The sequence below is a fragment of the Agelaius tricolor genome, unplaced genomic scaffold (genome assembly GCF_023055355.1).
Source record: "Agelaius tricolor isolate 1412-34295 unplaced genomic scaffold, bAgeTri1.0.p SCAF_5, whole genome shotgun sequence".
Lineage (NCBI taxonomy): Eukaryota > Metazoa > Chordata > Aves > Passeriformes > Icteridae > Agelaius > Agelaius tricolor.
The window spans coordinates 14,428,594-14,455,344 of record NW_027269265.1 but is presented as its reverse complement, the minus strand read 5'-3'; the positions used below and the strand labels follow the sequence as shown (position 1 = coordinate 14,455,344).

The 26,751-nt window shown below is 37.8% G+C and overlaps 2 protein-coding genes across 9 annotated transcripts in view; both read left to right on the top strand.

Moving 5' to 3' along the window:
* The window catches only part of AK7 (adenylate kinase 7), a 29,811-nt gene extending 15,908 nt beyond the window's left edge, over positions 1-13,903 (top strand). For both annotated transcript variants that reach the window (XM_071426526.1, XM_071426527.1), the window contains exons 12-18: positions 2-164; positions 2,515-2,643; positions 3,654-3,728; positions 4,396-4,593; positions 8,518-8,738; positions 10,842-11,000; positions 12,708-13,903. In XM_071426526.1, the coding sequence (XP_071282627.1) occupies positions 2-164; positions 2,515-2,643; positions 3,654-3,728; positions 4,396-4,593; positions 8,518-8,738; positions 10,842-11,000; positions 12,708-12,758 (996 nt within the window). In that variant the 3' untranslated portion in view covers positions 12,759-13,903. The remainder of the gene's footprint in view (position 1; positions 165-2,514; positions 2,644-3,653; positions 3,729-4,395; positions 4,594-8,517; positions 8,739-10,841; positions 11,001-12,707) is intronic.
* Positions 13,904-14,387: 484 nt separating this feature from the next.
* The window catches only part of PAPOLA (poly(A) polymerase alpha), a 43,541-nt gene continuing 31,177 nt past the window's right edge, over positions 14,388-26,751 (top strand). For 5 of the 7 annotated variants that reach the window (XM_071426523.1, XM_071426524.1, XM_071426520.1 and 2 more), the window contains exons 1-5: positions 14,389-14,683; positions 22,757-22,927; positions 23,544-23,610; positions 24,930-25,011; positions 25,473-25,582. In XM_071426523.1, the coding sequence (XP_071282624.1) occupies positions 14,676-14,683; positions 22,757-22,927; positions 23,544-23,610; positions 24,930-25,011; positions 25,473-25,582 (438 nt within the window). In that variant the 5' untranslated portion in view covers positions 14,389-14,675. Of the gene's footprint in view, positions 14,684-22,756; positions 22,928-23,543; positions 23,611-24,929; positions 25,012-25,472; positions 25,583-26,751 lie in introns of all 7 variants that reach the window. The other 2 variants (XM_071426522.1, XM_071426525.1) reach the window with 2 other exon arrangements.

Here is a 26,751-nt window from a genome sequence, read left to right as displayed (position 1 = left end):
GGAGCAAATTGTGGCTAAAGAACCTGTCAGGGTGGAAAGAGAAGTAGAAGGAGAAGGAGAAGGAGAAGATCTTGTAGAGGAGGGGGAAGAGGAGGAGGGTGAAAATGTAGAAGAAGCAAAAGAATTCTTAGATGCAATAAAAGAAAACATGCAACAAAATAAAGGTAGGAAATACAAGGTATGATGGTGGGATTCAGGTAGCTAGTGCAACCCTATGCAAATGGAAATCAGGAAATAAATTTGTGTTCTAGACTTTTAGTTCCTATCAAAATCAAGAACCAGCTGGACAAGGGAGAGGAAATACAATGAAGGGTTTATGAGTTGAGATAAAGACAGGGAGAGATCACAAATGGTGTACAGGGCAAAACAGACCTGACTTGGGCAAATTACTTAAATGTATTGCCAATCAAAATCAGAGAACCCACCCCTACCTTCTCTCCTGAATTTAACTTTATTAATGCTTCTCTGCTTCCTCCCACCAGCAGCACAGGGAGATGGAGAATAAGGGTTATGGCCAGTTCATCACATGGTTCTGCTGCTGCTTTCTCCTCAGGGAGAGGAGTCTTTTCCCTGCTCCACTATGGGGTCCCTCACACAGCAGACAGTCCTCCACAAACTTCTCCAGTGTGAGTCCTTCCCATGGACTACAGCTTTTATGAACTGCTCCAGTGTGGTCCCTTCCACAGGATGCAGTCCTTCAGGCCCAGTGTGGTCCCTTCCACAGGATGCAGTCCTTCAGGCTGCTCCAGCTTGGGTCCCCCACGTGGTCCCAAGTCCAGGCACCAAACCTGCTCTAGAGTGGGCTCCTCTCTCCATGGGTCTGCAGGTCCTGCCAGGAGCCTGCTCCAGTGTGGCTTCCCATGGGGTCACAGCTTTCTTTTTGGACATCCACCTACTCCTGAGTGGGCCTCTCCATGGGCTGTAGGTGGATCTCAGCTCTCCCCTGGACCTCCATGGGCTGCATGGTGACAGCCTGCTCACCATGGGCTGCACCACAGCCTGCAGGTGGATCTTTGCTTTGGCACCTGAAGCACCTCCTCCCCTAGTTCTGCACTGACCTGGGTGTCTGCAGAGATGTTTCTCTCACAGATTCTCACTTCTTTCTTCCCTGGCCACATTTATTTCTGCACAATGACTTTTTCCCTACATAGATATTTGGTCACAGAGGCGTTGCTACCATCCCTGATTGGCTTAAATTTGGTCAGCAGCAGATCCATCTTGGAGCAATCTGGCATTGGCTCTGTCAGACATGGGGGAAGCTTCTACCAGCTTCTCAGAAAAGCCACTTTTGTAAGTCCCCTGGCTAACAAAACCTGTCCACAGAAACCCAATCCAACGATACACCTTGTATATTAAAAGTGACATATTTTTAAAATATTTTGGTGCCTCTTTAATCATTGCACTTTCATCTTTCTACTTCAGAATTTTTTAATAATGTCATGTTTTCTTCTCAGAGCAGAGAGCATAAATTTCTATAACATAAAGTAAAAAGCTGGGGAAATATACCTTTGTCAAACTTACAAAAATAAAAGTAGTTTAGTAAAAACAAGTGCACGCTATAATGAAATTGTGGGGGTTATTAAGAACCTCATACATCATTAAAAAGTAAATACTGCTTATGGAAGCCTGGAAAGAATTTGTAAAAGATTGAAAAAAGGTTCCTTGCTGAAAAATATTAGTTACCATTTGTATATTAATAATGCCATGTAATTTTGGTCTTAGTGTTTAACGTTTTCCATGTGGTATAAAGTGATCCCCCTTAAAAATGTGATCTCTTGCTAAGGGTTTAGCTGATTTAGATCTTGTGTATCTGCAAAGAAATTAACTTCTTACACACCTGGAAACATCAGTAATGAGACCTGTGGCAGCATCTATTCTGCATGCTTTGATGTGTTGTTTAAAATAACAATGTCTTTTAAAATAGTTACATACTTTTATGATTAGAATGGTTTATAAATATCTAAGACTTTTAATAGTCAAAGCAAAATAAAGTAAGAAACAAAAGGACAAAATTTCAGGTCAAACTTGACTTTCCTCCTACGTATTTTCTTGACAACGTAGGACAGGTAAATAAACTAATTCATATCACAACTTGTCTGAAAATGAAACTTGCAGAACCTACCTCATGTCTTTTATGGAAGACTATATTTAAGTCTTACTGTAAAATGAAAATAGAAAATTATTGCTTTCTCGTGACTTTTTTTCTCTAAGTATTTCTTTACTGCCTCTATTAAAATCTGATTGTAGCACTCAAACAAAACTAACTTCATGTTTAGATCATTAAGGACTAATGTTTATATCCTTGTAAACACAAAGGTAATTTTATTTTATATCTACATTTTAATATTCCATAGATTGCTGACAATGCATAATATACAAATAGTAACTCAAAATATTTAACTTTTTAGGGTCTAAGTAGAAGAAAAATGTATTAAAATGCATTAAATGTTAGTAAAATAATTTCAGATCTTTTGTTTCTATAAACTAGGCACCTATTAACCTTCTTTGTCTTAGGCAATCTAAGTGATGAGTATATCATGAAAATTATGAAGGACAAGCTCATGTCCATGCCTTGTAGGAATCAGGGATATGTTTTAGATGGGTTCCCAGAGACCTATGAAGAGGCAATGGATCTTTTTAGAGGTGTGTACTGCTTGATTTGGTTTTCTTGCTGCTTTTGTTTTTATTGCTGCTGATGTTGTCATTATCATAATTGTTCTCAGAGCCATACTACTTGAGTGCATCAGCACTGTAATGACTGCAGTGCAAGATACAAAACTAAGTTTTGTGATGTGTGATTATTAGAATGTAAGAAGGACTGTAATAGACCTTATTTAATTTATGCACAAGATAATTTTTAGACTATCTTTCCTGGTAATGTAAAAAGTAAATGCTCAAGCATAGAGGATGCTCTCTTGTCCAGCTCCACTTAAGCAAGCTCTATAGAATAATTTCTTCATAATGTTTAAGGGCTACCGAATGAGGGGATCCAGCCACTGCACCAGTACATATTTTGTGAGCCAAATTACAGTGTATTTATTAGGTGAGCTACTGTAGATACACACATTTCAAATTGTGAGCAAGCACTGTCCATACATTAAGACCAAGAATCATCTTCATGTTTAAATTACAACTGAGGTTTGAAGGTACAGAAAAACAGTCTTGTTCAGCTTAGTATGCTTTCTGCAAATGGCCATGCTCAGCTGGTACTTGACAGGCAGTTTTACTGACTATTCATAAAAGCAGACCCTTAGTAGCAAAAACCATTTTAACAGAGTTGTAAAATATTTCTACTCATTGTTCTGAGCCTTGTCTCTATTTTTTTGCAGAATAATTTATTGGGCAGGAGGAGAGGCCAAAGATAAGACAGCAGTTTTAAGACTGGACATATTTAAAAATTGTCTGTGCATGTAGATATATCTGTGGTGTAGGCAAACAACTACTAGTGTCCAAAGGTACAATTCTGGGGTGCCTGGCAACATGAATTACTTACTGAATTCTCTAAACTGGTGTCAAGGTTAGATTAATTTCCAGTTATTATTATAATTTGGATATTGGCAAACCTGTGTTTTACTTGGCACATTTTTAGCAAATAAAGTGATATTGTTGCTTCAAATGAAAATGTCAATTATTTCTTACTTTTGTTTTCTTAGAAGAGGATGAAGGAGAAGAAGAAGAGGAACAAGCAGTGGGCAAAATGCCTAAATTTAATCAAATAATCATACCTGGTAAGTTCAATAGATTTATTTTTAAATAAACTGAGTAGTTTTATTTTCTAATTAAATAAACTGATGAAAAATTGCTGCCACCAACAAGAAGTCTAAAATATCACTCCATCTGTCCCTGTTTAATTTCACTTTTAAAAAAAAATCTATTTCATGTAATGCTGCTGCCCTCATATTTAAAAGTGAACAATTAATCATAGAATCATTTAGGTTGTAAAAGACTACTAAGAGCATCAAGTCAAACCCTAAATCCAGTACTTTCAAGTCTAAACCATGTCCTTTAGTGTCACATCTCCTTATCTCTCAAATACCTCTAGGGATGGTGACTCAATCACCTCAATCACTTCTCCAGACAGCCTGTTCCAATGCTTGGCCACCTTTTTGTTGAAGAAGTTTTTCTTAATAAAAAGGAAGGATTTGGTTCAGTTTCTGGGTTGTTTGTTTGTGGTTTTTTTTGTGAAAATGCCACCAACTGTTGGCTGATAACAACAGTAGTGGCTGTCTTGTTGTGATTACAGCAGCTTAATGGAATAAAAATGTAATGCATTGGTTATGCTGAGAATTAAAATAGAGTGGATTTAATCTATGTAGAAATTGCTTTATCCTGCTGGTTTTGCTTGATTCCTTTGGAAATTTTGTATATATTCAAACAATATGTTCTTCTTCACAGAATTTATTTTTTCTTTGATTGCATCTGATGAATTCCTTATAAACAGAATAATACAACTTTCAGAGAGTGAAGTTGCTGGAACTCATTATACTGAGGAACAGTTCCTGGAAACACTGAAACGCTTCCGCAAGATAAATACTGATGATGTGACTGTTCTCAACTATTTTGATGAACTTGAAATACATCCTCAGTTTATTGGTAAGGAATAATAAAATTAGTAGATATAACATGAATAAATATTTTTTGTTCTTATAAATTTAACACTTGCAAAAATCAAATACTAAGTATCCATATATAAATAATATTTTTATTAACATTGCAGAATACATATACAACAAGCATTTAATTATATACCTGCAAAAATGTTCTTTTACTGTTAACCTGTTTGTAAAATTTGGGGTGTTAGTTGTTCATTTTTATAATCTTAATTATTAAAATAACTTTGTGACTTAGGTTACAGATCTCTGTACTGGCATCCTTTCAGATAGGTGTAAGAGTACATTTTCATGGACATAAACATTATGGTTCCTTATATTTTTTTTCTTTAGATTTATCCTCTGATGCTATTGTTGTCCTCAAAAATTGGATTTGTTACCTGGTGGGCCACAAGCTAATAATTACACCCTGAAGAGAGGCATTGATTGTTTATTTCAGAGTTGTACTAACTTCTGTGCTTGGTGGTACTCCACAAACACTCCTACTATCAAAACTTGTCACTATTTATACATTTTACCAAACAAAGGGATTAGTGTTTATTGGCTAAATATTACACAGTTCTCTTATTAATTAGTATTCTATCTTTTATTGGATAATTATTCTCTTGCTGCCCATGCTCAGTGTTACTCTTCTTTTGGGTCAGTGGTTTTTTTGTGTTGGTGGTCCTTGAATAAGGTTGTGATTTCCTCACTGCTGGCATTAACTTTCACCCAGCTGGAGCTGATTTCAGCACAATTTCTCAGTTGGCTTTATTAGTTTCTTCCTTGGCCGTTCTGCCAGATGTCCTTATGGCTTGTAAATGTTGCACTCTTTGTGTCCACTATCAGTGGTACATCCTTCTTCCCCAGCTTTGTTAATGGCCCATTGGTCTGAGATCACTGAGTCTTGTTCAGGCTTACACCTTAAGAAGGTAATTCAATGAACCAGTAATTTGTTTTGTAACACCTGGACATCATTTAGGGCTTGCTGTCTGTTTCATGGGTTAAATCTCCCTTCTCATTGATCAAGCCTGAAAGTATGCAAAGATTAAACATCAAAGTACATAATTTCTTTTAAAAAAAATTTACATTTTCCACATTTTGCAATACCATGACAATATGTGGGTAATCTGTAAATTAAGAAGCATTTAAGAAAATTACTAGAAATCAGAAGTGGAAGGCTGAGACTGAATCTGTTTTGCACTATACCTGTATGTGAGAAAATTTGTCTTCCCTACATACTATCTAGAAAATTGTGATCACTGGGAAATCTTGAGAAGATAACTATAATCTGATTTTTCATGCCAGCGAGATTAGAGTGATAGCATTCTAAAGAATTGTGGCTTTTAGGGGGGAGAGGAAAGGAAACAAAGATTAAGGGAGAGACCTCTGCAACTAAAATCAAACTGCTGATATTTTGAATGACTATTTGAGATGAATTATGAAAAGTTAATTGTTCAACCCCCTAGTCACAACTGATTTTCCAAGATTTTTATTTCTTGTCACTCATGGAGATTATTTTGAAAATAATAGGATATAAGTGTTGTTAGGAAGTGTAGTAGTGGGAAAAAATAGTGAGTTAGTGTAATTATTTTAGAATTGAGGATATTCTACTGTGAAAAGTAAATGTATGAAATGGTAAATATTAAGGTCTGGCATCACCAATTGGTCATATTCTCAGCTTATACACTTCTAGATATGCAAGTAGAGGCACTGTCAAAGAATTATGCCTCAAGATTATTCTTCAGCTGAAGCCCATTCCAAATACAGAAACTCAGTTGCCTACTGATTTTAGTTATTGCAGTATCACAACTGTGATGTTCCAGATGGTTTTCACGTTGGGTGTACAGCATTGATTCTCATGTTCAAATGAGCATCATCTTCATGTCCTGTTTGTCTCAGAAGTGTCTCCTTAGCCATGTTCACATTCCTGGTTGTTACCCATGGAAGCATGCAGGTGTGTTGCTTCTGCTGTAAAATGGTAGGAACAGATTACAAAGATAACTCAGCCATTAACCCCTCCATTCTAGTCGATGTTCCAGCTGGATTTTCAGATGCATAGAATTAAGTAGCAATGGATTTTATCAGAGACCCAACTGCTTGCTCAGTTATATTCTGAAGAAGAGGTTAAAAATTGTGCCTGTGATTTGTTAAATATTGTTTCAAAATATTAAAAGTTTTCTTCCACCTTAAATTTTAAAAAATTGTAGCATATGGTTTTATGTATAATTTTTATGATTATTACTTTTTCTGAGTCTGAAATATGATTAGTACAAAGGAGTGGGCTTCAAGATTCTGGAAACTCAACTTTACTTTGATGACTCACTATATGAAGACTGCAAGTTGGTTATCTTGTGTCTTGTTTTTCTCATTTGCAAGCTGGGAATGGTGACAGGCATGTTAGATCTTATACAAAAAGGTATATTAAGGCTACAACAGCAATCCCTTTGACGACCTTAATTTATGAACTCCTTTCCTCTCAGCTAGCATCAGTGCTAACTTCATTTCTCATTTAAATGGCATTAGTTTTTGAGGATAAATGTAGTTAATTTTGATTGCTGTAAAATGAACATTGTACTCTTCTGTAGCCATCCAAGAAAAAAATGCAGTCTTTGAGACCTCAAATTCAACATTGAAACCATTATTAGCAATACTTTAAATGACAAGAAAAGTGATTTTTATTGTAATTTGTATATCCACGTGCAGCTAAAATTGTAGGAATGATGGGCTGCTTGCCATAGCAAATGCATTGCTTTAGTTTGGAATACTTCAGGAATGTAATTCCTGATCTTTTTGAAAGAAGAAGCTGTAAAATAAGGTTTATCATGTAGAATTATGCTAGTTCCCTCCTCAATTCATGCTCAGAGTTTGGATTTGAGCTCCAAATCACAAACAATTTAACTCTTGGAAAAATGGCATTAGTATTTGAGAGTCTGATTCTACCCGAACTGGTGATTAGGAAGAACTGGGAAAAATGCTTTGCCAATGACTTTCAAAATAACTTTCTAAGGAACTGTGGAGCAGGGGTGACTGGATTCTCATCTAAATTCTGTATTATGAGTCTTCTTTTTCCCTCCATCTGCATGTCTCCTTACCCACTTCTGTGCTTTTACACCTTCCATTTCCTGCCCCTGAACAAGTCCTTTACCCCAGTATTCTCTCCCTCAAATGTCCACTTTTCCTCTTTTCCATGTACATTCCTGTACTGTTTCTGCCTCCACACACTGAATGCATACAGAAACTAGAGAACCCTGGAGAAAGTCTTCATTCTTCTGTTTTTTTTCTTTTTCTTCTTTCTTGTCAAGCTTATTGTGCAAGTAACTTCCAGCAATTAGAAGTGGAGAAGGAATAAATGAAAGAGAAGGTCTTGTGCAGTCCTTGTGTTCCTACATGAAGCTACAAATTTGTTTTGTAAATATAACACAGTAAGAGATTGACTAGAGAAAGGTCTGTGTATTTGTAAATCTGTATGAGTGAAAACATTGGAGTTTGTGCCACATCCTAACAACCTATTGTGTAGCATTCAGGGGGGAGAGAAGGACAAAACTGATGGTTTTGTGCATCTGGAGAAGTTGACATAAGATTGGTGCCAGGATCATATCTAAGAGATGGTAGTTGACCTCTTTTTTGGGTTTCAAAACCTAGGCAAGCTTCAATCGTTAAACAATAGTTTTAGAATTTATTTTAGTATGTTTCTTCCTTACATCAGCTTAAAAGGCAAAGTATTTTAGCGGCAACTGGTAAAGAAAATCAGATTTAGAAAACTTCATTCTATGTAACAAAAAATTGACATCTATAAGCAATTGGAAACAACATCTTTTACTTGAAAATTCAAATAACATGAACACAATATATTTTTAGGTCTTGCATAATACTTGAGGATAGTTGACAAAACCTTGAAATGATTCTCTCTTGTATTATTTAAAAGATATAGCTGTATATGAAGATTTTGAAAACAGACTTGCTGTATCAAAGATCATCAAGGAAGTTGGAGAACCTCGGAATTATGGTTTGACAGATGAAGAAAAGGAGGCTTTGCAACGCCAGGCAGCTGAGGAACACCTTGCCAAAGAAGCTAAAGATAAAGCTGAACAAGAGCGTAAAGAAGATAAGGAAAGGGAAGAAAGAAAGGAGAGATGGGAAGAGTGGGTAGGTTAATACAGTTTTTTGGGAAAACATTATTAATGTGTTTTAGATGACTTCAAGTAATCTGTTATGTAAATACACTTGGGAAATGTAGCATAAATTCTCTTGTTCCTTATATCCTAATTTAGGTTTGGGTTAGGCTATCTCCACAGTGCATTTTAAAACCCATCTTACATAATCTGCTTTTTTTATTACAGACATAGCATTTTTTTGCATTTTAGTATCAGCATGTCTTTAAAATACTTTTATGGTACTCCTGTAGCTGTGCTGTAGCTCTTCTATTTTACCATTTATAAATATCTACTACAATCAGTGGAGACTTTCCTTACCAAGTCGAACAGGACTTTTGCATTTGCTCAGTTTACTTCTAAGCGCCTGACTAAGACTTAATTATCAAACTAGATTTTTAGCTCAACACTAACCCAATCTTCCAGCCTACATTGCAGAAAGGTTTCTGAGCCTGCAAGAACGTGTGTAAGAGCTGAGTACTCGGTTGGGTAAGGACTACCTGATGCATCCTTCAGAGAAGGATGGTTTTTGTTTGCTAATAATCTAATAAGTACTTGGTATTTAGGCTAGCTGACCCCAGAAGACTTGCTCGTGATGCTTTTTCCTTATTTACCTTTCCACACCCAAGGACAATTTAGTTAAATGACCTGAAATTCGTACTGTAAGAATGTTTCTGTTCACACCCAAAGTCAGGCCGTTTCACCGGAAGGCAAGTCCATTGTCTTCTTTTAGAGCTATTTAAAAACAAACTGATCCTTCCACGGAGAAGTTTTTTTTCTTATATTTGAATGCCCATACACATCTATGGAGTAATAATATGCTGAAATTACTGACAATTAAAGAAGAACTTACATTCCTCTGATGTTGGCTCGTATATAAGGGTTTTCTAATATCTGATTATTTACAGCTTCATTCAACATTAAATAGCATTTTGTACCCTGTAAAATTCGTAAGAATAGCTAACACATTTTAGCTAGATTCAATCCAAGCCATCTACCTTTAAAAGTGCAAAGTGCATTTATCAAAGCTGAAGTAGGTGTTAGATAAAACGTGTGGTTAAGGTTATCCTTTAAAATAGGCAGATGATCAGATCTAAGCAACTGTTCATTTGCCCTTGACACTATAAATTAGCTGCTGTCTCTGAGTAGTGGCCAAAGACCACTTGCAAGATTTATTCAATAGCACTCCTGGATTGTGTGAATAAGGTAAAAATTGGTGTATCTGTTTTATCTGAATATTGCTTTTGTGTTATGCCTGGAGTATAGAAAAGCAGTCTTCAGAGTATCATCTGTTTGCTGTATCTCTATATGACTCAGGCTACTGATGAATAAAATGAGTGAAGAGAGAGGACAATGAAAACGAGTTGGAGTAATCTTCTGGCTAAAGCTGCTGCAAGTATGCATGCTAGAAGTGCTATTGGATGTAAGAAAGAAAAGCTTGCAGCAGTTATATTCCCTCATCCCTCTTACTTTTTGAGTGTAAAAATATCATTTGATTTAACCTGAATTCAGAAATAAATTCAGCTGGTGGGAACAGATGTATTTCACTGTGGTTTTAGTGTATTTTACTCTCAAGCCCCTCAAAAACATCAATGAAATATGAATAAAACAAATAAAAGGAACCAAAGAGAAACAAACTCAACACAATTAACAAATTAAAAAATTAGAAAGTCAGGGCTCTCTACTGAGTAAAAATATTCTCCTTCCCTCCAGTTAAAATAAGCCTCAAGAAACAACCCGTGTTTTGCAATAGCACTAATTTTTGAAGTGCTACAGTGTATTTCAGCTGTTTTGCCAAATACCTTATGGAGACAGGACCACTGGAAGACTTGAGAATAAACCTCCTTTTAGGTGTTAAGAAAAAAAAAATCATTTTAGTAAAGAGATTATGTCAGTCCTTATAATGTTCAATTCTTTGCCCTCAGTGTGTTGTGTGCTCTAAATTTAATAAGCAGTTAATAATTTTTAACTGTCAACTTGTTCTTTAAAATTCTGTCTACAGCTTCTAAAGCTATTTTTCCCTCTAGACCAGCACTATTATTTAGCCAAATGTTATTTGATGGATTTTATAAACATTTTTTTTCTTTATTAATTGTAGAATAAACAGCAGGAGGAAGTGAAAAAACAGGAACAAGAGTTATTGGAGGCCCAATCTATTCCACTACGAAACTATTTAATGAAGAATGTCATGCCAACACTTATGCAAGGGATAAATGAATGTTGTAGGATCAGGCCAGATGATCCAGTCAATTTTCTGGTAAGGTGATTATGTTTTGTTTCTTAAATATTTTTGAATACTCATATAGACTCAAAGAATCTCTATTAATGAAAGGACTTAAATTTCCTCCCCACTTTCAGGATAGTAACTAATTAATGATTAGAATCTGCAATTCTGGTGACCAGCAATTACAGTGAAAATCAAAACCCAGAAACTACTCCTCATGGGATCAGTTGATACTGTGTATCAAGGGAAGGATCCAGTGTAGTTAAACAGTAATAGGACAAAAATCACTACCAGAATCTGTTTCCCCTTAGTACGTGCACTCACCACATCTTATGTACCCTGACAATTCTGCTGTGCCATAGAGGATTACAAGTTAAAGAACTTTTTTACATTAGGCTTTCATTTCCACTAGACTGATTTGTGCCAATGAACCTGTTATGATATCTGATAGCTGGAGTTAGGTGCCTCAAAAGAGGGTCAACAAACAAAGAAATCCCTGAGCAATTACACCCTTACAATCTAGACTTCCCATCCCTCACAGGACATCCCTCATGGGACCAAGAGCTCTATGAGGCTCTGAGATCTGGTTGCCCTTCATTGGTTTGCTGTCTGTTACCAAGGGTTTGCTAAAGGGTCACCTCCACACCCTCTTAGGTCGGTTTCAGTGGGCTTTAGGTTGGTTCTGTTTGTTACAATCATGTGGTTGTTACGGTTCATATACCATGATCTATGGGCTGTCTACCCCAGCTATTAATTTTTAAGTAATGTTTAAGCTGCAGCTTTGTCTATTCTATTATTAATGTTCAGATTGTTAGTGCCAGGTTTCACTGTAATCCATCTTTGACTTAAAAACATAACCATATGGTTCAGATAAAGTTCAACCTGCAGCCTAAAAACTCTAGCTACTTATGCCTACTTTCAAATGATTTAAAATTTTTAACTCTTCAGAAAGCAGGACATCACTCTCCCCACCCCCCTGGCACAACTGAACACATTGTCATAATGATAAATGGAATCTCTTTGGTAATTGCCTTCACAATACACACATAAATAAAGGAGAAAATCCTGTAGGACATTCACAGACTAATTCCCATTGCAAATGACCTCAGGACAGTATCCAGCTCAACTTTGGGCTGCAAGCAGGGTCAGGTCACTGCATTCAGACAGGAATCCAGGTGCTGTAACGTTATTGCTGTGCTGCTGTTCTGCCTGCACGTCCTAACCAAGCTGTTTATAAGCTGAAACGGAGCATTTTATTAATCAAGCAAAAGCTTAAAATGAAAGCAATGGTGTTACAATCCAACTTCAGGCACTAAGGAATGTTTTCTTTTTGCCTACTGGTGACAGCTACCTGTAGCTGTAGGAGTATGAGATCTTCCCTCATAACTGCATAGCTTTTAAAGATCAGGATCAGTGGGTACAGAAATCAGGTTCTAGGGTGCTCCCTAGACCTTTCCTTGGACTGACAAAAACTGTTATAAATGGCTCACTTCCTTCTCTTGCCCACGATAGAAACAGGGACTGCTATGAAGAGGGTGAGTGAGGTCAGTGTTATTTTGGATAGTCTTTGGGGGAAAGAGATTTCTCTGACAGGGAGACATTTTTTGGTGTAAGTTACATTTAACATGTTCTGCAGTTTTGTTTAAAGCAATATTATCCACTCTATGTTCGTTATTTTGCATATATTTTGAAGTTGGAGATGTGAAAATAATTGTAATTTTGAAACTATTCTGTTTATAGGCAGAATATCTCTTCAAGAACAGTCCTGATATCGACTGGAATAAACGTTAAATCCTAGCAGAAACAGGAATTGTGAAACAAAAAGGGAGAAAATTCCTAATACATTTTAGATAAAAAAGACTTAGTTTCTCATGTTATTTTTGTTTAGACTTACTATGCAGTCTTCATTTCTATTTATCATACTTTATTACTATTTTGTACTGGATGCTTAATCCTCTTCTATAACATTTCCATTTGCTGCATGTATTGATTGATACATTTACACATCTGTATATTATTTTCCTAATCCTTAGTGAATGTAGGCAGCTAGCCTGAGAAAAACTTTTATTAAAAAATTTATTTCTACTGAAAAAGGAAATAAATAGAAGCAGCAAACTCTCTTATTTCCCCTCCCAGTTTGCCAAGAGGCAAAAAGTCACACAATACAGTCTTGTGCTGCTCTGAAGACTTACTGGTTAACAGGTTCCCAGCACATGTATGTCATAAACCCTGTGTTTTACTTTGGTACCAAACACATGGCTGTAGAACTCATTTAATAATCTTCAGCATTCAACCCTAGATACATATTTTCTAGAGATTCTTGAAGAATCTAGAGTTTCCATGGCTGTCCTTCCCAATTTTGCTGACTTATCCAGCTGTCACAGGAACCATATCTGTGCTGACTGAGCTGGAAGCGATTGCATACTTGGTGTAAAACAAATACAGGATTTTGTCAAAACAGAAGGCAAGGACCCTTTGTGAAAAAGGAGGGGGGAAAAGTGGAAGAGCTGAAAGAATAGTGATATAGAAACATTTGACAGCTATATTGTCTGTAACTTTGAGTATCAGAATTTTAGATGTGTTAATGCCTGATGTTTTTATTCAGATATATTAGTGTTTTTGTAGAGTATCTTATTTCATCTGTTTTCATAGTTACACAGACAAGTTGGGAATAGAATTCAGAACCATCATCTACTCTAAAGAAACACATATTTTTGTGATCTATACGTCCTATATACTGTCAGCTAAACTCACCACTTGTCCTGTGAGGCAATTGAAGATGAAATAATTGGTAGCTTTTTTTTTTGACACTTTTTTAGTTTGAAAGGGCTATTTTTCAGAATAAAGATGACACTTAAAAGGAGAGGGTAAACAAGGTTTTCTCTAGTTCACTGTAATGCATTGACTTTCTAACAATAAAGTTTTGAGCTGCTCTATAGAGTGTGACTTTCTTATAATATTCTGAAAGTTTATGCATACTACTCCAGGCAGACGTTTCAAAAACAACTCTTAGAAAAGGATCCGTTTGCTTTGCGCAGGGCACGAAGGCACAGTGAACCCGACGGGGGTAGCCAAAGCCACGCACGGGGCTGCCTCTGAACGAGCCCGTCCCGCGCCCAGAGCGCCGGGGCGGCACCCGGAGACTCTGCGGTGCCGGGGCCAACCGAGCCGAGCCGAGCCGAACCGAACCGAACTGAGCCGAGCTCGCCCCGTCCGCTCCCGTCCCGCCCGTCCCCACGCACGCACCGCCCCGCGGCCGTTGGCGCTTTGTTTTCAAACCTCGGCCGGCGCCGCTGCCGCCGCCGCCGCGACTACATTCCCCAGCGTGCCTCGCGGCCCCGCCTCCCTCTGCGCATGCGCGGCCGGGCGAGCGTGCGCGCCATGCGGGGGTGTCCGCCGCGCTGCGTCAGGCCCCCCCCCGCCCCGGGACGTTGCTGTGGTAGCGTCCGGGCGCCATGTTAGAAGGCCGGAGGGGAAGAGGCGAGTGAAGCGGCGGCGGCGGCCGGGCCCGGCACAGCCGCTCCCTCCGCTCCCGGGGCCTGGCCCCGGCCCGTGCCATGATCGCGGCTCCCGCCGCTCCGCGGGACGAGTGACCGGTCCTCAGGCGGCAGCGGTGGGTGAGGAGGAAGAAGAGGAGGAAGAAGGGGACGACGCGGCGGCGGTGGTGGCGGCGGCGGCGGAGGAGGAGGAGGAGGGGCCGGAGAGACGATGCCGTTGTAAGTCCGGGAGCTCGCGGGACGCGCTAGGGGCTCGCGTTGTGCCGGCCCCGGCCCGGCGCTCCCCACATGCCCGGGCCCTTCCTGCCGGGGCTCGGGCCCTTCCCCCCCGCGCGGTCCCCTCGGCCCGGGCGCTTCCGCTGCCGCAGTGTGCGGCCCTGGCGCTGCTGCCCGCGCCGCCGGAGCTCCATGCTTTCTCGCCCCCCATCGTGTGAGCCCCGGAGGTGATAGCGATACGGCTTTTGCCTTGTTGTCGCCGCCTTTGCGATCTCGCAGCGGCAACGTCCGGGACGGGGAGGACGCGTGCGGCGGCCTCCGCTCGCTGCTGCTGGGTCAGGGCGCACGGAGGGGCGAGACCCGCGTGTTTGTCCCTCGCTCGCCCCGGCCCCTAAGGGTGAAGCGCTTTTCCCCCAGCCCCGGCGAAGTCTCTCCCGCTGTGACCACGCGGGCAGTTTTTCCCGTTCCGTGGCCGGAGACCCTGGGCCGCTGGTTCTAGGGGGCTCCCCGAGCCCGGCGTGCTGCCCTTGGAACCCCCCGCTCCCGGCGGCTCCGGGCAGCGCCCCCGGCCGGCGGACGGGCCCGCGCGTCCCTGCCGCCGGCAGCCGGGGCGCTTGTGCGCTGGCCCTGCCGTGCCGTGACCCTGCTGGCAGTCAGGAATAACCAAGTGTGACCTTATTCATCCCAGTTTGTTCGCTGATTTTTTTTATTTTACCCCACCTCTGGCTTTTTTTTTTTTTCTCTTCCTTTTTTTTTTTTTTTCCTTCTCTCTCATCGCTTTTACGAATTTTTACGAATTCTGATGGAGACGACAAAACTTGAAGCTCCTCAGTCCTGAAGTTCATAATCTTAGTATTTTATTACATTATAGAAATCGAGGGAAACAGTAGGTTATCAAATGACTTTTCAGAATAAGGCATGTTTATCTGTTTTGCTCGGTTGGCCTGTTTGTTTGGTTTTTTGTTTGTGTGGTGGTTTTTTTTTCGTTGAAGGAGAAATATAGAGAGTTTGTGATTCTACACTCCTTCTCTCACAATTTGGTATTATTCACTGTGGTTAAAAATATGTCAACTTTTAAGTGGCGAATAGCCAGGGTTGTCTGTTGTGGTTGTTAATTCAGTCTGAAAGTACTGCAAAGTTAGTCATGGGGTAGATGACATGATAGAAATTTATCTGAGAGGATTTATGGCAGGGAAAGAACCAGTGGGTGAACACGAAGGAAAATGGTTATGCTGAGTAGGTTCTAATGGTTGTATAACGAAGCGCCAATGTCTTTATAGGTAAGTTTTGCACATGTTAATTATGGCAATGAAAAGTACCAGAAGTCAGCTTTTGAAGTTGGTTAGGCTTTTCAGCCTCAGGAAAATGGGAGGGTATTTATTCCACTTGCTTTCATTCTTAGCTTATTTTGTTGTGACTACATAAATTCCAAAGGCTTAGTAACAACATTCAAAAGTTTGGGCTACTTTTATGTGTTGTAATAACAGCCATCTTCAATTTTGAAGAGTTTGGAATGATTTGATAATTTCTCTTGATGTAGGTGTCTATGATACTTTAGCTAGAAGCACTTAAATAACAGTACATAGTTAGAATAGCACCAAGTTATTTCTATTTTCAGTGTAAACATTACTTGGCAACTTAACTAGTAAAGGAGATTTATTGTAGTTAGCAAAAATGAGCCTTTTTCAGTTTATGCATTTGTTCTGTCATTTGTATGTTTGACATTGTTGACTTGGTATCATCCAGTCAAGACTTTAAAGTGAGTATTATAATGTCACTAAGTAGAAATGCTGGTAATGCTAATTTTTGAGTTTGTGAAGTGAAGCCTCTGACTTTAGAGAAAAGAAAGAGACAGCTTGGGAAAATTTTTCCTCTGTAATTCTTTCCAGACAGTTGACTCTGTCTTCTGGACGATAATATTTTTGAGTGAAAGTGGAACAACCCTATGTTACTGCCAAAGTTTCATAGTGACAAAATGTTCTTTTTTTTTTTTTTTTTTTTTTTTTTTTTGCTTGACCTTTCAATATGTTGTTCAAACTTCGTTTTCAGCCCTGGTGTTTACAACTGACAGGCCTTGTCAGAACTGATTTCTTATACAGCCAGAGGTTGTCATTCTTGACTTGGAGTTCCGGGTTCTCCAGAGTTCACCAGTGTTCATATTGCACTTATTAACAGTATGATACAAAAGTAGAAAACCAATCAAATTCTTCCTGTACGTGGTACATCAGTAGTAAGACTGCTGATGCTGATATCTGGCATTTACAGAAGCCTTTACTATTTTTTTAAATATTAAAGTTTATCCTAGAAACTTACGTGACTTTTTGTTAAAATTCTCATGTGGGAAGCGCTAGGAGCTGTATAAGGAAGAAGTCTTCAACAGAAAAGCTGATTACAAACAAGGATGACTATTTCCCCTGTCATAAAGATATATTTTAGTGCATGGTTAGGTATGGAATAGTCCTGTGCATTATCTGAAACATAAGATACCAGGGAAGGATGAACTCACTAAGCTGTGTTTTGGTTGGATCTGGGGCTTATACAGCAAGGTTTCTGACTCAGTGAGGGTGGAGCTATGTTTATGAGAGTGATGATTTACTCTTTGCATGTAACCTGAGGCTTTCTAACCCTCCAAATTGAGAAAATAAGAATCTGTTTCTTGGTAAGGTGCTGAACATCTGTGTGTGCTGAATTCATGGCAAAACATTTTTGAAATGTTTTGTAACCAGAAGTGGAAAAGTGCTTTGAGTCATATACATGAACATTTAAAAGTGCCATAAGATCTATAAATTTTAAGTATTATTAGTATTGCTAACTTCTCTATTAGAGTTTTGGAATGTCATTAAGAGTTATTCTTTCCAGTAGACAGTCAAGCTGATTCTCACTTCTGAAGTAAGACTTCTCATTTTTTTCTTTCACTGACCTTTGCTGTAGACATAGGCAAAGTCATTGTTTTCTTCACTTTTCATTAGAGACTGTCAGTTTGCATGCCAGAAATACAGCACTGTATTTAAAATGCCTTGTGCTGCCTGGGAATGGGTAAGAAGTGTGTTTCTGAGCAGAGGGAGTTGAGAATTTTATAGGCTGTTAGGAAAGGAATTAAATTATTCTTAACTTTGCAGAGCAGTAGACTGACTTTAGAGGAGTAGTTGCCATAACATAAAGTGATAGCTTTCTTAACTGAGAAGCAATTAATATAAAAATGTGTGCTGAGGATTAGATGCAAGGATATATGGTTTTGCAGTAGCTTTCAGTCTTCCAGTATCACTCTAAAAAAGGACTGAGTTTATACCTGTTAGCATAAAGGTATGCACAGAACTTGGAAACCCAGTTATTTTGGGCTGAGCAAATTTCACCACTGAGACAAATTATTCTCTAAGCAGTGAAATGCTTTGTGGGATTCCTAGTTCATAGTTAATAGTCCCTGTTATCTTTTGATTCATCCTTACTGAATTTCTTAAATTGCTCTTGAGTTTTTTGTCTCCCGTATAGCAATAAAAATAGTTTTTGGTTCAACTGCTGCCTGTGCAGTTCATTAGCACTTTCTTCTCTTTAAACTTGAGAAACTTTTCCTTCAACTGTGTTAGTAAGACTATTGTGGATGGGTTTTTGTTTGCACATGCTGCCTTTCCTGTTCTTCTGTGTGAACAGAAGAGCCAGAGAGCTCAGGAGAGTGTCCCAAGGTTAGCAGAATGTGTATGAATGACCTTTGCCGTAGGTGAGCCTCTTCTGTACCCCTGTTACCTGCAATTGCTCCAATGTCTGTGTTCAAATCAGTGTTTGTTTTGAACACCTCATACTGACAGTTGAAGACATCATTCATGGCCTGAATGGTCCAGTAATATTCTGCTAGGTATTGAAACTTCTATTCAGGGGGGACAGCTGTATTGTCTTAACCATTTGAAACATGTGTTCCCCAATAACTGATTTGCACAGCCTTCATTGATGTTTCCTGTCTAGATTTTTGAAACTTTGTGTGGAGTGATGGTGGAAGCATTAAGCTGGAATCTTCACTCTGAATTGCCAGTCACTCATTGCTGAAGGAAATGTAAAAAGAAGCAAAACTCCTCAACAGAGTTTTGCTGAATCTGGACACAGTGGAGCTAGAGCTCCATGAATTTAGCTCCAGCTAGTTAAGCAGATGGTGTGATGACCAGTATTGTTTCAGGAATCTGACTTGGGTGTCTTCATCAGCAAATAAAAAGGAATACATTTTGCTGAGCTAATCAGTAGAGGCAAATAGAGAAGTGAGGATAATCATTGAGAATCCTTGTGTATTTTGTCTTAGTATCTGGATGAGTTTGAAACGTAGGGGGATTTAAATAGTTATGTTTTGTTCAGTAAAATGCTATGTATTTTTAATATTTCAGTTTGTTGTTAATATTTTGTTTGTATTGTCTTTTATTTTTGTGATGTTTTCCAAATTTCAGGAGCATGATATTTAGGTAGTGTGGTGCTGAAGGCAACTGTATTTTGTTTGTGATAAGAAATTTAAATTCTTAACAGACATAGCACTACAAATAGTACCGTTAGAATGGATGTAGAATACAGGGAGAGAAGAAGAACAAGTATTTAGAAAGACAGATTTTCTTGTGGGGGTAGAAGTTGGTTTAAATACAGAGCACATCTGAAAAAGTTCAAGACAGGATTGCTGATTTTTCTGAGGATGGAGAAAGGTTCTAGTGTTGTAAAAGCAAACAATAGTACAGAACTTGGAATTACTATTTAAAATGGGTTTTAGCAGTGACCATATAGCCAAGGTCTGTTCTTTTAGTTTGGTAGTTACTGGTAACAATATAAAAAGATACTGCCTACCAAAACTTGGAAGTTCTGAGGAAAAAGTTTGGCTGCACTGCCTTCAGCTTAACACAGATTAGATTGTGTCTGTATTTTTATATGGGGAGGAAGGACATGTACGTTTCTTGCTGATTAAATTGATATTTGAATCTGAAATACTGAATCATAACACTCTAGAATAAATCCACTGTAGCTGTTGCCCAGCTTGCACATGGTAAATTGTTAGTATAAGCTCTTCAAAAATTCAGATTAAAGCAGAGCTGCAACAATAGCATGTTAAATTTAACTCTATATAATTTTCTGTGACTTTATTTTGTGTTTGTGCAGTTGACAGATAGCTCATGGTCATCTCAGAGTGATAGGATGATCTTCATGTTTATATGTCGTTGACAAGAAACAAACCCCAAAGCCTCAAACTGTATCTTAATTTTCTTTGTGATCTTAAAAAGAAATGCTTAGCTTTTTTTTGTTTGGTTGGTTTGTTTGTTTTGGTATTTTGGTTTGTTTTTCCTTTTTTATTAAAAACCAAAACCTAACAACAAGCACAAAAACCCAAACCAAAAAATCCCACAACTCAACAAGCCCTAGACATGCTTTCAGTTGTGTCAGACCCAGATGATCTGCCAAATCTGCTGTTGTCAAGAGTGAGTGGCTGAGATGGAACTTCAGTTGTTGTTTAATACTCTGCTTTTTGTTAATGTGTAACTTTAGTGAGTACCAGAAGTGATTTACCATCAAGGTATTGACTCCCCAGCAAGGCTAATCTCTAATCCGTTTGGGTAGGAGGTTAGCACTGATACTTCCCTGGCTTTTCACCTTTCTCTTTGAATAAAATTGGTAGCTTAAGCTCTTCTCTAGACGTGTCACAAGCAAAAAGTAGAATGTCCATGAGCCCATATGTGACTAAGGGAAGATACTGGAGTGTGAGTATGATCTCCATGGAATGTAGGAGGCAGGGAGAGGATATATACCTTTACTTGTTTATATTAACTTCATTGCTGCCTTTTTAATGAATACATGAAGAGAATAAGTTACTTTATTCTGTCCTTCATTAAGTTTAACAAACTTTCTTGTCATACCATTTTTTCTTGAATTTTCCAAAGGAATTTTTTTCATGTTCTTTGTTGTGCTACAGAAACCTTAGACTAGAGTTAACTTAGTAGGTGTAAACAGCAGAGCTTGAATTTAAATGTTTTTATCTGGAAATTACTTATGTTCTCTTCCATGTTAATATATGTTAACTGTCTTCTGCAGCTGTAAAATCTTGAAGGCAGCTGTGCTGAGAATTGTTACACACTAACCCAGTGAAAGGGTACTTACTAACTCTTCAGTGCTCAAAAATAGGTGAAACACTTGTGTTGGGGAGGTCCGGTGCTGTTGATAGCATCGTTATTTCATTATTATAAAAGTAAATGTAAGAACTGTAGCTGGCTTTATGTACGTTCCCAGAGATGTATATCTGGTGGTCGATGTAATTGGCTGTTTGAAGCTGTTGTTCTAGTGAGCAGTTTCAGAGCTTGTTTGTGCCCTGTGGCCGTGCTCTGGTGGTCCTGGAGGGCTGCAGGAACGCTGGTTTAAGTCATTGCACTGAGGTGTTTTGAAGGCAGAGCTGCACATTGCACTGCCAGGGCTGTGTGTAAACCACACTAGGGAGGAGAGCTGATGTTTGGCTGGGGTTTATGCACTGTATGTTATAGACACTCTAAAGGACTATGTTTTAATTGGTAGTTCTTGAATTTGTGAATCACGGCCCTTACAAGTAGGGGGAATATAGAGGCCTCTGTCAGCATTGGTGACTTCAGAAATTAGCTCAGCAGAATCTGGTTTTGAGTGACATTGAGTCTTTTTTGAAATCCAGTAACAGCACCTGCCAGACTGTGTTTTGCCAGCCCTTTTAATGAAGTCTAATATCTGCTGAATTGGATTCAGTTTCTTGCTAAGAATGGGTGAAAATTAGAGTTAGACCATCAGGAAATTTTTACACAAAGCTAAAATATTGATTGTTTTGTACTACTGCTTTAAAAAACCTGCAAAAGTAAACTGAAAAGTCTTAAATAAAAAAGCATATATTTTTTATTTCAAAATAACAGTTGGCAATAGGGGAGAAAATGTAGTTCAAACAACTTGCTTTGTGGTATAAGTTAAAATATTCAAAGGATGTTTATACATTGACACTTTTGGTTTCTGGCTGCTTTTTTAGAGGCAGTTAAGTGGCTGAAGCTACTATTTTTGTTGACATTCCTAAAGTTTTTTGGTTTTTTTTTGAAGAGAAGAAAGTTTTAGAAGGAGCAAAAAGTTTTAGGGGCTTCCTTTGTCCTTAACTTGAATTACTGTTTTTTGTAATTCATCTGAACAGTTTTTTTTAAAAAAAATGTTTTCATTGACACCTAAAGTCCTAGGATGTATATGATTTATTCAACTCCTACCAGATTTTTTTATTAGCTAAGGGATAAAAGTATAAAATAATTTTCCCAGACATTGCCCTAATCCCCACAATTACTTGACGGTTAATTTTTTTCAATGTGCACTTTTTAATATGTTTTTCCTGATGTGCCCTTTTTTTTGCTGATGAGTGAAGGGACATGTGCTCAGGCTTGCATTGTGACTAAATTCTTGATTGCAAACCAATTATAGTACTTGGAATTGTTATTAAATGGGTTTAACTTGTGGAAAACTATATCATGTTTTGTGGGTTCTTGTCAATTTTTAATTTTTTTAATAGTCTTTATGGAAATGAGGAATGAAATCTTGAGATCATGGTGACAAATAATGGAAGTAAAATTGAAGTATTGCTTTAGTTTTTCCACATGTAATAGGTAGCTAGCCTTGTGAAAATAATTCTCATTTTGTATGATAGAAATAGTATATAATAGGTGTAAACATACAGGGCTGATACTAGAGCAGTATGCCAAGGAATGTTATGCCTGCCAAGAGTGGGATTTTCACTTTTGCTATCAGCTTGACTTTTTGACATAAAGGATTCTCTTTGCTTTAGGCTTTATGAAAGTGAAGGAAGCCAAACTGATACAGCTTTTGCCCTAGTAGAATGAAAAAAAAATAATGGGGGAAAAAATGAATGCATATTAAGAGTAGGTGAAAGGTAATTCTGTTGGTGTCCTTAACAGGACAGATTTAACAGTGATTTGGGATGAAAGTGCTCAAACTAGGCTTAACTTCTTTTTTTCTTAGTATGTATCTTGTGTCTCTTGTCTACTCTGATGAGAAAAAATAAATTTCTTTGTTTTGTTTCTGTCAGTAACTTTATCTAATTGCCTTTATTAGTCCCGTTACAACCCAGGGATCACAAACACAGCAACTACAGAAGCATTATGGCATTACCTCACCCATCAGTTTAGCTGCCCCCAAGGAGTTTGACTGCATGCTTACCCAGAAATTAATCGAAACCCTAAAACCTTATGGCGTGTTTGAAGAGGAAGAGGAGCTGCAACGCAGGTGAGTGAACACTGTTTTGTGTCCTGTCATGAGGTTCATCTGTGACTCTTGTAGACCAAGTGTGTGTGTGTTCTTTCAAATGCTTTCTTAAAGGCCTAGTGGAATTGTAAACTTAATTTTTCTCAATTAAGAGTAATACCTCAAAACACAGAGAGGAATTAAAATGGCCTTTAAATTTAAGAGGCTGGTTTGCATTTTTTTCCCCCTTCATCACTACTTCATTATCACGGACCTTATACTTTTTTTCCTTATTAAGCTTTCTTGAGGTTTTTTTTCCCCCCTCTCAGTACTGCTTATCACTGTTCTTTTAGATGCACGAGTTATACAAATTACCATTTTATTTTGCAAATGAGTTGAATTCATGTGTGTATGCCTTGCATGCTTTCATTTTTTTGGAGCTTAAATCTCTTGAATGTTTCTAAGGGGCAAAAAATAGCGGGAATGTTGTAGGAGTAACTCTCTTTCAGTATATATGTATATATAACAAGATCTCTAATTAGATCTGTAATGTTACTCAACTTGGCTTACTGTGTAATGATGATCACATTATAATGCTAAAAAATTCTACTAGTTTTGTCTAAGTTTGTAACCTGTCATTCTGCTGTTTTATTAATAGGATTCTAATTTTGGGAAAATTAAATAACTTGGTAAAGGAATGGATACGAGAAATCAGTGAAAGCAAGGTATGGGTGTACTTTACATGGGGTTGCCAATATTGTGTTCTTAAGAGTGCTGTAGGAAGATTACTCTAAAACACATTCCTGTACTAAGTGGGATGAACCTTAGATTTGGGGATCAAAACAGATAGATACCATCCTTGTGTAGATTCTTTTGTTTACAAGCAGCATTGCCCCTTCATAGTAGAACCTTGTGAAAGAAAAAAACTGATAGATGTAACTTGACTTTTTCTCCAAATTCATGCATCTAGTAGTCTACTAATCACAGGCTTAGAGTATTTGCCTTTGTGAAACAGTGCTTGATCTTAAAATGAACTTCCTGCATCTTTTTGGTCTGTGGTCTTTTTCTTTAATGTTGTTCCTGTAATGTTACTTCTGTACACTGATAATGCTGATACTGTTTTTGCCCGGTCATAGCAATCACTGCTCTCACACATATTTTTTGAATGGTTATAGACTTGTGTGATTGTAGGCTTTTTTTTTTAAGAGGAAACACCTGATTTTTTAAGCTATTTTGCTTTGTGTGTATTTGGGATTGTATGTTTTCTGTACACTTTCCTTATGCAATGAGAATTTATGTATGAACAAGATTATGGGCAGGGACAGCCCTGCTATGTGTGTCTTGGTCCTTGAAAGCAAAATAGTAAGAATATTATGACCCATGTAAGATGGAAAGCTGCTTAAGTTAATATCACGTACATTGCAAAATAGAAGTTTTGCTTTATTTTGTCTTCTGTGTAAACAAACATTCATGTAGGGTTTCAGGTTGTAGCATTGCATCCTGTTATGAAAGGATAGCCCTCTTTGCCCACAGTACTGTGGATTCAACAGTTTTTTAAAGACTAGGAATTTATTAGATGTACCTAAACAATTTAAACATAAAATAAATGCCTTTCCTAACCCCAAATTTTTATTCAAAGGCTGTGGTACAAGTGTCTCTGAAAGTAATGTAATAAACTGATAGAGTAGGCTGTGTTTTGAGTTGCTCTAAATTGGAATATTTTGTCTATTTCTGCGTCTGTCTAAAATGCCTGAGTGGTAATCAAAATGTTTGATCTCTGTAATATCACAAAGCTGTTGCACCTGAAGTGTAGAATTAGTGCAACAATTACCAGGTTGGAGGTGGTAATGTGTAATGTGGTTGAAATGTTATAAATGATTCAAGTGGCAAAGGTATCTCAATCTTTTCTGTAAATACTGAGATTATTTCAGTAGTTCAACAGCATAATTTTTGTGAAGTATTTTTCCTCTTGTTTGAAAATAAATGGTTTGTGTTGTTGTCAGTTGTTAAAGTAAAATAACCTTTTTTTTTTTGCTCCATTTAGAATCTTCCGCAATCGGTAATAGAAAACGTTGGAGGAAAAATTTTTACATTTGGATCGTATAGATTAGGGGTTCATACAAAAGGTAATTTTCCTTTTGTGATAAAAATCCATGTCTTTGAGCTAATGACTGATCTTGCTGTATTTTGAGGTGGTGTTAGATTTCTTAATTTTTTTGGTTAACCATCTCTAGTCTTCATTCTAAATAAAAGAATTATATTCCTATATTATGTTTTCATCATGAATTGAGAAACAAAGTTGAAAATGATTTAAAGACAGAGCAAGTTGTATACTTAAATTTTCATGCTTTGTTCTTTGAAAATTGCACGTGTTCCACAATTGAAGCAAGAATGTATGTGTGTGTTCTGTATATTTATTGGCCATGAATTATTTTTCATTTGGTTTGACTTAGTATGTCAAAAAACCTCCATTCCACGTGATGAAACTAAATTTTACTGCTTAATTATTAATAAAAATATATCTATTGCTGGCATTCTATGCATGTGAAGTATTGAGTAATATACTTCTGCTAATTAACAATTTCAGGTGCTGATATTGATGCCCTGTGTGTTGCACCAAGACATGTTGAAAGAAGTGATTTTTTCACATCGTTTTATGAAAAGTTAAAACAACAAGAAGAAGTGAAAGATCTGAGGGTATGTGGAACACCTGGTACAGCTTGCTGACCTGAGGATTAGGAGAATTCTGTAGTGAGAGATGTTGCATGAAATAAGTAAATATAACTTCACCGTTAAGACCTTCTTTAGGATTTTTTGTTAACCTGCAGCAAAGCCTATCATAAGAGTTGAAATAAATAGAGGTCCTTCCAAATTTTCTCTGGTCTCACTTAATAGATACACTTAAAAATTTGAATGGCAGAATGTTCTCTTAGGATGTGTGTTAGTATGACAAAATTTCTGCTTATTCTCTAGAAGCAGGCAGACACAAATATAAATGTTAGTTTGACAGGGTTCAGGACTAAGCTTGTTTAGTTTTAATGAAGGTTTTATGCTGCTTTTTTATAACTTCATGCTTACATAAACAGTAATGGTGGTTGATATTAACTAAACTTTTTATATTGGCTGTCAACTGTGCATTTGAAAAGGGAAGCTATGTTTTTAGCGTGTTTTGTTACTAAACGCTTGTGCATGATTTTTAGCTTCTAAAGATGAAGATTTCCCTTATAGTAGTGGAAGACCATACTAATGCAGTATTTTGTTTGTGTTATACCTCAGTGATACACCTCCCCGAGTCAGCTGGTGGGAGCTTTAAACTTGATATTGGCTCAGAGTAAATTTTCTCTGCTCCAGTTTTTTATTTTTTAGATGAAGATAGCTGCTGGCAAGTCTTTGGTTTAGTCCTGCTTTCATAAAATAAATGGAACTGACTCTGCAGCATTCTTCTAATCTATGCATCCTGTAGTTGGTAACTACCAGGGTAGTGCAAACATCTCGTGGCGACACTATATGCACTGAAACAACTGTTTTCAATACTTTATCTGAACACATTCAGTAATCTTTAAATTGACATGTATTTGAGAGGATTCAGATTTTCAGGTTTCCATTCACCTTTACTGTAAACTCTTAACTCCAGGTAATGTAGTTGATTAAGCAGCAAGGTATGTATGGTATCCAGTGTAGCACTGTAGTGATACAAATAACCTTTATGCCCGGGTGTCATAATACTTTTAAATCATTCCAGCTAGTATTTGAAGTTTGTACATCTCCATCTTTAGAGGAGCATAAACTTTCTTAGTGATTGCTGTAGTGAGTGTGAGACGCTTTAAATTTGATTTTTGCTTAGGGTCGATCCATCCTGCCAACAA